The sequence below is a fragment of the Bos indicus x Bos taurus genome, chromosome 6 (genome assembly GCF_003369695.1).
Source record: "Bos indicus x Bos taurus breed Angus x Brahman F1 hybrid chromosome 6, Bos_hybrid_MaternalHap_v2.0, whole genome shotgun sequence".
In the NCBI taxonomy this organism is placed as follows: Eukaryota; Metazoa; Chordata; class Mammalia; order Artiodactyla; family Bovidae; genus Bos; species Bos indicus x Bos taurus.
In genome coordinates this window covers 66,582,657-66,595,997 of record NC_040081.1, presented here as the reverse complement: position 1 = coordinate 66,595,997, position 13,341 = coordinate 66,582,657, and the positions used below count along the sequence as shown (strand labels likewise).

General features: G+C 39.4%; 1 protein-coding gene across 1 annotated transcript in view; it reads left to right on the top strand.

Moving 5' to 3' along the window:
* CORIN (corin, serine peptidase) overlaps positions 1 to 13,341 on the top strand; it is a 308,663-nt gene that overhangs the window by 110,051 nt on the left and 185,271 nt on the right. The window contains exon 4 of the mRNA XM_027544426.1: positions 467 to 674. Within this exon, the coding sequence (XP_027400227.1) occupies positions 467 to 674 (208 nt within the window). The remainder of the gene's footprint in view (positions 1 to 466; positions 675 to 13,341) is intronic.

The following is a 13,341-nucleotide window of genomic DNA, read 5'->3' as shown; positions in this document are numbered from 1 at the left end:
TCCAACTCTCACATCCATACATGACCACAGGAAAAACCATAGCCTTGACTAGATGGACCTTTGTTGGCAAAGTAATGTCTCTGCTTTTGAATATGCTACCTAGGTTGCACAGTACCCTCCAAATCCATCCATGTTGTTACAAATGGCAAAATTTCAAATTTTTCTTTTTGATGATTTAGTAGATTTCAATTATATATATACATACACACACACATATATATACATATATACACACACACATTACATCTTTATCCATTCATATTGATGGACACTTAGGTAGCTTTCATATCTTGACAATTATAAATAGTGCTGCTATGTATGTTTGTGTCTTATTGTACATCCATAATTATTCTGACTTGCAGATTTATTTTATGGTATGAACACATTAGTCTATCATATCAAATGAGTTTATAAATATATAATTCTTATGTGTCTTCTCCTAAATGTAATTTTCTCACCTTCCCAGGTGCCTGCATGAACATCACCCACAGCCAGTGTCAGATATTGCCCTACTACACCACGCTGACATCTCCCCTCTCCATTGTCAAAAGCATGGAAATGGAGAAGTTCCTCAAATTCTTCACGTACCTCCATCGCCTCGGTTGCTATCAACATATCATGCTTTTTGGCTGCAGCCTGGCCTTTCCCAAGTGCATCAGGGATGGTGCTGACAGGTATTTTGGAACCAAAAGCATTCAGTGATAAGAGTCAGTGGCAGCAGGAGTGTCTGAGAGTCATCTCAAGCTACCGCCTTTTGTTTTGATTGTTGTTAAAGGAGGGAAAAAAAAATCCCACACCAGTCATAGCCAGTGGTAATTCTTTTGAAGTAGACATTTTTGGAAAATCTGGGATAATTTTATTTATGGCAAGAAATTATTCAGGCTGGTGGATGGAGGCCATCAGTCGTAGTAGTCAGAAAGTGTTTTGGTCTTCCAGCAGAAGACAGCACACTCAAAGCGTGATGGCAAAGAGAGGAATTTTGGAGGTGTGGGCAAGATTAAGAGAACAAGGGAGGGTCAAAGAGCAGACAGACCTGGAGAGGGCTGTGGGCAAGGGGTCTCCCAGTAAGTCAAGTGCTGTCACTTAAGACCAAGGAGCATGGACACTGCCAGCCAGTTGGTCCTGCAGGGAGACAGAAGTGGGCATGAATGCCCTGACCTCACTCTCCTCCTGCCTTCTTGTCTTCTGGGGCCTCACACCAATTGAACTTGCCCACAACCACTGGGCAAGGGCAAGTAATTGATGTGAGCACAATAGATGAGATCCAAAATCTCATCGCAATATCATCAGCTCAGAAGTTCCAAATCTCATTTAAATCAGGTCTGGGTGAGACACTGGTGATTCTTATGGTCAACACTTGAACCCACAGCAGTTTGAGGAGGAGGACAAAGGATAGGAGCAGAGCGACAGAGGCTGTCCAGCATGATATCAAGTAGGACTAGAAATAATTTTCTTTTGAGGGCCCTGCAGGAGAACATGTGAGTTAGATGTTTTGTAAGCTCATTTTTTTTTTTTAATGGAAATATATGGACATGTAACATTAGTTCTGGGTGTACCACCAGAAGCAATATACGTGTATGTTCTAAAGTGATCACAACAGTAAGTCTAGTTAACATCCACCACTACACATAGTTAATAGCTTTTTTTTTTCTGATGAGAACTTTTAAGATCTTTTCTCTTAACAACTTTCAGACATGCAATGTGGTATTATTAACCATAGTCTCCTTGCTTACATTACATCCCCATGACTTATTTATTTTATAACTAGAAGTTTATACCTTTGACTATGTTCCCCCATTTTTGAAATAATGTAATTTCAATATTATATTGAAATAGTGTAATTTCAATGGACTGCAGCCTACCAGGCTCCTCTGTCCATGGGATTTTCCAGGCAAGAGTACTGGAATAGGGTGCCATTGCCTTCTCCAATTATATTAAATAATTTTCTATAAAAGTAAATCAATATGTTATGGAATATTTGAAATAGTATACAGCTTTTTAAATTTCAAAGCATTGTTAAGTAAATAATCTTATATAACATCAATTATTTTCTGAATTAAAATGTTAGTAACTTGTCAGGGTAGTAATGAGAGAATGAATTGTATTTTTAAATTCAAATAGACTTTATGTTATTTGTACCAATTTAATGTATAAAGAATGTTTTGAGTATAACAAAGGTATTTATTATTTTAACTGGAAAAAGCCTACATTACCATAAAATAAAAACCAAGTAGAGAAAAAACAATAGATTCTAAATTGTAGAAGTAAGTATGCAAGCACTGTTAACAGACACAGTTTTCGGAAAAATGTTTCCTTGACAGACTCATTTGCAGAGAATGTTTGCATAATAGAGAAACTCTGTTAGGTCTTTCTTATGAGTCAAACTTTGGAATAGTGGCAGAGAACTATCTGTTATGTTCCTGCTGCTGCTAAGTCGCTTCAATCGTGTCCGACTCTGTGCAACCCCAGAGACGGCAGCCCACCAGCCTCCCCCGTCCCTGGGATTCTCCAGGCAAGAACACTGGACTGGGTTGCCATTTCCTTCTCCAATGCATGAAAGTTATGTTCCTAGAACAGTGGAATTATGATGTGGTGGTGGTTACTTTAATTTCCTACGGTGACTGTAACAAATTACTACAGGCTGGGTGGCTTAAACAGAAAATTATTCTCTCACAGTTCTAGAAGCTAGAAGTCCAAAATCTGTTTGGGCTGTGCTCCCTCTGGGGGTTCCAGGCAGAGAATGCATTTCCTTTCTTTGCTGGTTTCCAGTGGTTTCAAGCATTCTTGACTTGTGGCCATGTCACTCCAGTCTCTGCCTCCATCTTCGCATTGCCGCCTTCTCTGTGTATCTGTGTTTGCCTTTTGAAGACACTTGTCACTGGACTTAGGGCTTACGCATGCAGATAAGCCAAGATGATCTCATCATTGCCAGGTTTTTACATCCACAAAGGCCCTTTTTTCCCAAATAAGGCCATATTCATAGATTCCCAAGGTTAAGACCTGGCCATGTCTTTTGGGGGCCACCATGGCTATGGTTTTTCCAGTGGTCATGTATGGATGTGAAAGTTGGACTGTGAAGAAAGTCAAGCACCAAAGAATTGATGCTTTTGAACTGTGGTGTTGGAGAAGACTCTTGAGAGTCCCTTGGACTGCAAGGAGATCCAACCAGTCCATTCTGATGGAGATCAGTCCTCGGTGTTCTTTGGAAGGACTGATGCTAAAGCTGAAACTCCAATACTTTGGCCACCTGATGTGAAGAGTTGACTCATTTGAAAAGACTCTGATGCTGGGAGGGATTGGGGGCAGGAGGAGAAGGGGACGACAGAGGATGAGATGGCTGGATGGCATCACTGACTTGATGGACATGAGTTTGGGTGAACTCTGGGAGTTGATGATGGACAGGGAGGCCTGGCGTGCTGTGATTCATGGGGTCGCAAAGAGTCGGACACAACTGCGTGACTGAACTGAACTGAACTGAACTTATTTGACACACAGGCTATAAGTTGTGTGTCTGAGCCTACTTGTCTGTAAAATGTAGATAATCATCGTGCTTTACAAAGTTCACGTGAGGATTAAATGACAGTGTGAGGCTTTTATGAAGAGCTCGGTAGAAGTCAGCAATAGCTCTCAGTGGATCAAAAAGAAGAGGCAGTATGATGACACTGAGAACACAGAATATTTCTACTATATGCTCGATATTGAAGGATTGCAGAAAAAATGTAAGATATCGTATGAATGGAAAGAAAATTAGGTAGAATACTCAAGGCTGCTGGAGTTGGATTCTGTTTCTCCATAATTTCAACAATTTCACTTATATCTCTTTGCTTTAATTTCTCTATGGACTCATGAGTATGTAAATAAAGAAAGAGAGTACATTCAGCCTCCAGGAGACTCTTAAGCTCATTTTGATCATCTTTTTATGATAATTCAATCTCTACTCTCATCTAAATCAGTTGTAATATTCTAGTTAAGCAGCTCAGAGTCTGCAGGGCACTTTTAGGTAAAATTTGTTTTTCTCCTGACCTAGTTCATCCTGAGAAATACTCTCATATGAGAGTTTTCTATTTTCTCTGTTATTATGGATAATAATTTATAGTCAATTTTCAGGTATCTTCTGGGGACTTATCCTACTTTTTATAACACTTATTATTGTATTATATTTACTTTTCTAATTGTACTTTCAGACCAGTGTGCATGAGATCTGCAAGCTAAATGTAATAAACAAAATCAGTTCAGAAAGGTAAAACATACAAAATAATTCTTATACTATTATATATCAAATATTTTTCTTATATTTTACTATTTTGAATCATTTATTTTACTGATTTTCTCTACTATTCAAATAACGTGTGCTCAGTCACTCAGTCATGTCTGACTCTTTGCAGCCCCGTGGACTCTGTGAGGCTTTTCTGTCCATAGGATTCTCCAGGCAAGAATACCAGAGTGGGTAGCCATTCCCTTCTCCAGGGATTCAAAGAATAGAAAATTGCTTTTATGCTATTCTAGAGAAAAGAGATACTTAATAATATTTAGAATTAAGTTTAAAAAGATCTACTGTGATATGTAAGTAGTATATTTTTTAACCTGTCCCTTTAAGATCTCAACTATACTCAACTGTATTATATAGCAATGAACTTACTATATAACAATTAAACTTAACAGTTTAATTGAACAGTTTCGTTAATAGTTTCATTTACTAAAGAATAAATGTGTGTATCAGGGACTATAATACAGGATAATTAAAGGATATCTTATAACACAGGATAATCCACAGTTACATTGATTCAATAAAATATATCTCAAGGTATAGAGATTTGGCTGATAAATGATTTAGGTAGCCCTAATATTATGTGGCTTAGAAGGAATAGCTTAAAAATATCAGAAAGTTGGTAGAGAGAAATGAGCAGTTCCTAGGCCAGGAGAATGACAGCTGTTTCTGGATGACTTTTGACACACTTTAAGTCTCTGTGTTTGGAAGAGGAAGCAGCCATTGCAGCCACATGCTTTTGATATATAACCATCACCCTTTTCTAAAGAGTTGAAATAATAGGCCTATGACTTTACAAAGCTGAAGCAGGGTTTATGGCCTGAAAGGTGCAGCCTTGGCTTTGTTTTTAGAAGACACCCAGGAGATCCTGCTAATCTTCATTACCCCACTTACACCTTCTAGTACTTTGCAGAGGGACGTTACTCATGAAATAAATTATTAACATTAAAAAATGGGATGTTTGCTATTGAATTTTTCCTCTGGAGTGTTGATTTGCCTCTCGGTTCTTAGCAGATATTTTTACACCTGTAGAAAGGAAATAATTCTTATTTACTGTTTATTTTGGCAGCTCGTATACCATATTCAAATGATACGGTGAAGATGTTCATGGTTCCTACCCAAGAGGCTAAGTCGCTCTAGTTGTGTCTGACTCTTTGCAACCCCACGGACTGTATAGCACTCCAAACTCCTCTGTCCCTGATGCTGGGAAAGGTTGATGGCAGAAGGCGACGAGAGCATCAGAGGATGAGATGACTGTATGGCATCACTGATGCAATGGACATGAACTTGGGCAAACTTTGGGAGACGGTGAGGGACAGAGAGGCCTGGGGTGCTGCAGTCCATGGGGTCACAAGGAGTCGGACACGACTGGGTGACTGAACAACAAGGGTTTGTTTGTGTGTATCAAAAAGAATGATTTATACGCACTGCTCATACATGCTCTGTATACTCTAGCACACAGTAAGTTCTCCATAAATAGTATTATTATTAAATAATAAGTAAATTATTATTTTTAACTATAAATAATGTTATTATTGATGTGGTAGTCAAAGATGGTATGTGAGTTTCTGGGAGGGTATAAACTTCTTCACCTCCTTCACAGATACAAAATTTGCATATTTTTCTCATTCTTTTCGTCTTCTAATTCATTTTCCTCTTAGCTGCCAAAGTGACGATTTAAAAACACAATTAGCACTATTGTATGTTATATGAAAGTTGTTAAGAAAGTAAATCCTAAGCGTTCTCATCACAAGGAATTTTTTCCTATTTATTTAATTTTGTATCTATATGAAATGATAGACGCTTGCTAAGTCTATTGTGGTAATCGTTAGCTGTATATCCTAAACTTATACAGTGCTGTATGTCAGTTGTGTCTAAATAAGACTGAAAGGGGAAAAAATAAAAACACAAATTAGGTGATGTCTCTACCCTTTCAAAGGTTTTCCCTTAGACTTAGATTACAAGCTCAACTTCCTGCTGTGGCTTTTGAAGACTTTCTTGCTTCTCTGGTGTCATCAACCCTACCACGGCTACACTGACCTTTCTCAAAAATGACAACCTTTTCCCAACTTCCTTTGCATGTACTTCTCCCTTCATCAGGTTGGATCTATCTCCTTGAACTATGTCCTCTGCTCAGAAGACGTCTCCACAGAGAAATCTCTGGTCACCCTTGGTGATTCTATTGTCTTTCACTGCAGCCTGGCTGTGTCCCTTTTCACTTGTCTGTATATCCTCTGTCTAACTTTATAAGCTCCACAGTGGCAGAGAACTTATGACTTTCTGCATTGTTGTATAGCCAATGTCCAGAGCAGTGCCTAGCTTATAGTAGGCACTCAATAAATATTTGCTGGAATGAATGTATCAGTAAATAAACTCTTCAATTCGTGAGCTCTCCTAAATGTCTAGGTCAACGGGAGTTCAAAGTACTTTGACAGTAGCTGGGGATTGCTTTTTATAATTGATATGTTCCTGAAAATTCATGCCTAAATCATTCTATATATGTTAAATAATTACAGTTTTAAGATGGCTGGATGGCATCACTGACTTCATGGACTTGAGTGTGAGTGGACTCCGGGAGTTGGTGATGGACAGGGAGGCCTGGCGTGCTGCCATTCATGGGGTCGCAAAGAGTCGGACACAACTGAGCGACTGAACTCAACTGAATGGAACTGATGGTATTCCAAAAATGATTTAGTTTCCTTCTGAGTGAGCTTCACTTGGCAGAACAATTAGCTAAAATACATTAACTTGCTGTTCTTCATTGCTCTCAGAATCCCGGATCTAATAGATCAGGAAACACTAGATATACCTGAGGGTTGGCTTGGTGGTTCAGTGCTTTCCTTTTAATATTGACTCATATGCATCAGTTAAAAAAGACTTTAGGTCAACTCTAGTTGAAAATCTTAGACTTAAGGTTCTTTTATGGAGCAGAAACAAAACAATGATAAGTATGTCTAGAGAAAAATTACCAGAATAGTGCTTTTGAACTATGGTGTTGGAGAAGATTCTTGGGAGTCCCTTGGACTGCAAGAAGATCCAACCAGTCCATTCTGAAGGAGATCAGCCCTGGGATTTCTTTGAGGGAATGATGCTGAAGCTGAAACTCCAGTAGTTTGGCCACCTCATGTGAAGAGTTGACTCATTAGAAAAGACTCTGATGTTGGGAGGGATTGGGTGCAGGAGGAGAAGGAGACGACAGAGGATGAGATGGCTGGATGGCATCACTGACTTGATGGACGTGAGTCTGAGTGAACTGCGGGAGTTGGTGATAGACAGGGAAGCCTGGCGTGCTGCGATTCATGGGGTCACAAAGAGTCGGACACAACTGAGCGACTGAACTGAACTGAACTGAGTGATTCAGAATCTGTTTATGTGAAGAATAGTTGGGGCACCTGGTGGTGTGAGGGCCCTGAGTGTGCACCACAGCCACCCTCAAATGCTCCTGGGTCATGACCAGAAGAGCAGTTTTTCTCTATACTTCCACAGGGCAAAGAGAAAACCAAAACTGAAAGTCATAAAGGACTAAAGTCTAACTTAGCTAAGAACTTCATGAGTACTAAAGTTGTCCTGTCATTGTGTTAGTCGCTCAGTCATGTCCAACTCTTTGCAACCTTATCGACTGTAGCCTTCCAGTCTCCTCTGTCCATGGAATTCTCCAGATAAGAATACCAGAGTGTGTAGCCATTCCCTTCTCCAAGGGCTCTTCCCAACTCAGGGACTGAACCCAGGTCTCCCACATTGCAGGCAGATTTTTGCCATCTGAGCCAGCAGGGAAGCCCTACTAAAGTTGTATATATATGGAAATGTTGTCTCAAGAAATGGTGAGTTGTTATTCAGTTCAGTTCAGTTCAGTTCAGTCGCTCAGTTGTATCCGACTCTTTGTGACCCCATGAATCGCAGCATGCCAGGCCTCCCTGTCCATCACCAACTCCTGGAGTTTACTCAGAGTCTCGTCCATCGAGTCAGTGATGCCATCCAGCCATCTCATCCTCTGCCGTCCCCGTCTCCTCCTGCCCCCAATCCCTCCCAGCATCAGAGTCTTTTCCAATGAGTCAACTCTTCGCATGAGGTGGCCAAAGTACTGGAGTTTCAGCTTTAGCATCATTCCTTCCAAAGAAATCCCAGGGCTGATCTCCTTCAGAATGGACTGGTTGGATCTCCTTGCAGTCCAAGGGACTCTCAAGAGTCTTCTCCAACACCACAGTTCAAAAGCATCAATTCTTTGGCACTCAGCCTTCTTCACAGTCCAACTCACATCCATACATGACCACAGGAAAAACCATAGCCTTGACTAGACGGACCTTTGTTGGCAAAGTAATGTCTCTGCTTTTGAATATGCTATCTAGGTTGGTCATAACTTTCCTTCCAAGGAGTAAGCGTCTTTTAATTTCATGGCTGCAGTCACCATCTGTAGTGATTTTGGAGCCCAAAAAAAATAAAGTCAGCCACTGTTTCCACTGTTTCCCCATCTATTTCCCATGAAGTGATGGGACCGGATGCCATGATCTTAGTTTTCTGAATGTTGAGCTTTAAGCCAACTTTTTCACTCTCCACTTTCACTTTCATCAAGAGGCTTTTTAGTTCCTCTTCACTTTCTGCCATAAGGGTGGTGTCATCTACATATCTGAGGTTATTGATATTTCTCCCGGCAATCTTTATTCCAGCTTGTGCTTCTTCCAGCCCAGCGTTTCTCATGATGTACTCTGCATATAAGTTAAATAAGCAGGGTGACAATATAGAGCCTTGACGTACTCCTTTTCCTATCTGGAACCAGTCTGTTGTTCCATGTCCAGTTCTAACTGTTGCTTCCTGACCTGCATACAGATTTCTCAAGAGGCAGGTCAGGTGGTCTGGTATTCCCATCTCTTTCAGAATTTCCCACAGTTTATTGTGATCCACACAGTCAAAGGCTTTGGCATAGTCAATAAAGCAGAAACAGATGTTTTTCTGGAACTCTCTTGCTTTTTCCATGATCCAGCGGATGTTGGCAATTTGATCTCTGGTTCCTCTGCCTTTTCTAAAACCAGCTTGAGCATCAGGAAGTTCACAGTTCACGTAGTGCTGAAGCCTGACTTGGAAAATTTTGAGCATTACTTTACTAGCGTGTGAGATGAGTGCAATTGTGCGGTAGTTTGAGCATTCTTTGGCATTGCCTTTCTTTGGGATTGAAATGAAAACTGACCTTTTCCACTCCTGTGGCCACTGCTGAGTTTTCCAAATTTGCTGACATATTGAGTGCAGCACTTTCACACCATCATCTTTCAGGATTTGAAATAGCTCAACTGGAATTCCATCACCTCCACTAGCTTTGTTTGTAGTGATGCTTTCTAAGGCCCACTTGACTTCACATTCCAGGATGTCTGGCTCTAGGTCAGTGATCACACCATCGTGATTATCTAGGTCGTGAAGATCTTTTTTGTACAGTTCTTCTGTGTATTCTTGCCACCTCTTCTTAATATTCTGCTTCTGTTAGGTCCATACCATTTCTGTCCTTTATTGTGCCCATCTTTGCATGAAATGTTCACTTGGTATCTCTAATTTTCTTGACGAGATCTCTAGTCTTTCCCATTCTGTTGTTTTCCTCTATTTCTTTGCATTGATCGCTGAAGAAGGCTTTCTTATCTCTTCTTGCTATTCTTTTGAACTCTGCATTCAGATGCTTATATCTTTCCTTTTGTCCTTTGCTTTTCGCTTCTCTTCTTTTCACAGCTTTTTGTAAGGCCTCCCCAGACAGCCATTTTGCTTTTTTGCATTTCTTTTCCATGGGGATGTTCTTGCTCCCTGTCTCCTGTACAATGTCACGAACCTCAGTCCATAGTTCATCAGGCACTCTATCTGTCAGATCTAGACCCTTAAATCTATTTCTCACTTCCACTGTATAATCATAAGGGATTTGATTTAGGTCATACCTGAATGGTCTAGTGGTTTTCCCTACTTTCTTCAATTTAAGTCTGAATTTGGTAATAAGGAGTTCATGATCTGAGCCATAGTCAGCTCCTGGTCTTGTTTTTGCTGACTGTTTAGAGCTTCTCCATCTTTGGCTGCAACGAATATAATCAATCTGATTTCGGTGTTGACCATCTGTTGATGTCCATGTGTAGAGTCTTCTCTTGTGTTGTTGGAAGAGGGTGTTTGCTATGACCAGTGCATTTTCTTGGCAAAACTCTACCAACTGATGAGGACTTAGTGGAGTCACTGTGACAAGGACTCTAGCATCTTATGGTTAATTAGTTTCTTGTGGATGGGTTCAACAGTGGCTCATGGTTCTAATTCAAGGAACTCTAAAAACCTATGAAAAAAGATGAAAAAAATTAAATTTACCATGATTTTTTTCAGGGGCACTTTTATATTTGCTTTGAGAATAATAGACAATTCAGTTGGGGGGCCTTGTGGGGGTTGTGTTGACATTCGATGGATCCAGTAGCTGCAAATGTCTTTAGAAAGGATGAGCTGAGTTACCTGCAGGACTTCTCTTTTGCCCAGTGGGGCTTGTATGCTGGAACCCTGCTAGGCAAAGGCCTCTTTCTCTCTGCTGTAACTGTCAGGTTCTCCCCTAAATAAATGTCAAAGAAATACTTTCAGTGTATCACCTTGGGGAAATTTTAAATTATCTGCTGGAAACACCTCTGTGTCTTGTTTGGCTTGGCTCTTGCTCAGAGTTGAAAGGTTTATGGTAGAAAGTAGAACTTTTGACTCTAGGTATTTAATTTATTGACAGGAGATATATTAATATATCTTTTGTTACCTGAATGTGATCACCAGAGATGTTTCAATATTCACTTACATAACAAGTCACCGGCCATAGAAATTAGTTTCTGCAAAAAGCTCCCAGTCAATATTGTGTTACGATCTGCCTGCTTTTCACCCTGAATTCTGTGTTTTGCTTCTAAAATCACGATTGGAATTCTGTGTTGCTATCTTCTACTCACCTTGTGTTCATCTTTTAAGCTTTTGGTTTTGCTAAAATCCTGGTAGCTAAATAAAAGTTCTAGGCATATTTTGTTTCAGCCACTCTAGAGGAGAAAAAAAAGTGTTGACAGAAACAAGAGGTATTTAAGATTTCTGTTTTTGGAAGACACAATTGACTCACTTTTTATCAGTGCCCTAGGCTTCCTTTTTAGAAGTAGCAGAGTTCCCTAGAATAATGAGTCGATACTCTAGCCCCATTATTTAAAGTTACAGTAAAAGTTTCCTGTCATTTCAAATACACAGATAAAGTTGTCCTGTTTTAACTCTATCCATTTACTAAAGACAGCCAAATCACCAAGATAGCCTCTAGGTGAATAGTCAAGACAGGCATCAAAGTTGATATAGGAATGAGTTTTCAAAAATATTTGCTATACTGGAATTATAAAACCTCTTCTCCACCATCCAATTTATATTCAAAATTGCTACTACTGCATGACATTAAATTACTACAACATTGTTGAGTTTGATTTCTACTGCTAACCTTTTAGTAAAAAAAGCAACAGATTTGTTTGTATAATGTAATTTTAGAAGGCTTACTGTAGTCTTAAAGACATGATTTTGTAAGAAAGCATGTGCCACTCGCCTATGGAAATGTGACCCTGAAATAATCTTAAAAGCCAATCAAAAAGTATGGTTGAAACAATTTTTGAAGAATTCATAAATCAGGTAGTCTGCATAAACTTACTTTTTTTTTTACTGCTAATTTGATTATTAGAGATTTTTGTCTATGTCCCAAGAATTTGAATTGTGTCACATTTGAGAATAAATGGAAACATGACAGAAATAAAGTTTTTTCATGATTATATTTTTAAAGAATTTTTATGGGTCAGTAGTCAAAGAAAAAAGAGGTTTTGTTGCTAATACCAAGTAAAAATTCAGAAAGTCATCTGCCACTTGTTTCCCTGATTTTATCTGCTAACTAGGAAACAGCAGTCTTTTCAGCTGCAGCTGTGCTGTCTACCTGGCTGTTTAGGTGGTCAGTTGTATCACAGGTCACTTCTCAACATCAGGCAACATGGCAATTGCTTAATGCCATTACACATAAAACATCAAATGATAAGTAAGGTTCCATTTTATGTGCCAGAATGGCTCAAAGTATGGATAATAGTCAGATAACTCGTATTATTTTTGCTTTACAAAGACACAAAACTGTTGAATGAGGACACAGAAGCTCAAATCTCCCTGAAAATGCCTTGTCAAATTACTGACAAAGTCTCAAGCACACATATTTCATCGGACTCAGTGGAGTAGTTTGTTTACTTTTGTCCTCAATAACTCATGGGAATTATATGGATGTGACTAGAATTTAGATTTAGTGATAGTGATTCACTGCATTCAAAAATCCCTATATCAGGCATCACCTCGTGATGTGCAAAAAAATCAAAACAGCTGCAAAAAAATAATTGAATGATTGAAAATTTCTTTTGTAACTTGTTAATTCTCTATCCCATGGGCTCTGGTAAGTATGTCAAGTATTAATGAGAATCAGGATCGTGTTGTGTAGAAGGTTATGGAATTTTATATTCTCTTTTAGGGGTGTTTGTATGGTTTTACATTATTCACACTTGTCTTAATTTGAGCTGTGTTTATCTGTCGGCATTTCCTGAGGTTCTCTATTTTAAAGGTGACATTTTACTATTGATGTATAAGCAAGGCACTTATCCCCTGGAGAAGGAAATGGCAACCCACTCCAGTGTTCTTGCCTGGAAAATCCCATGGACAGATAAGCTACATGGGCTACAGTCCATGGGGTCGCAAAGTGTTGGACACAACTGAGTGACTTCACTTTCTTTTCATCCATAGAAGTTTTACTGCCATTTGCCCTTACATGGGAATTATTTCAGGATCCAACCACATAGAATTTGGGGGCAGTGGGGGAGGAGGAAACATTAGAGCAAGGAGAGAGTGAGCTTTTGTACAAACCATTAAGTTGGGAGTTAGGTAGTAGTGATTCTGCTCCCAACTTTGCTACTGACAGCTTTGTTCCAAGAGGCCACCAAATTATTCTCTGCATGTGATTCTTTTACTTCGCAAACAAATATTTTTGGAGTGCTTACTGTATAGTGTATTTGGCAGCAAACAAAATATACAAGATCCTTGACTTC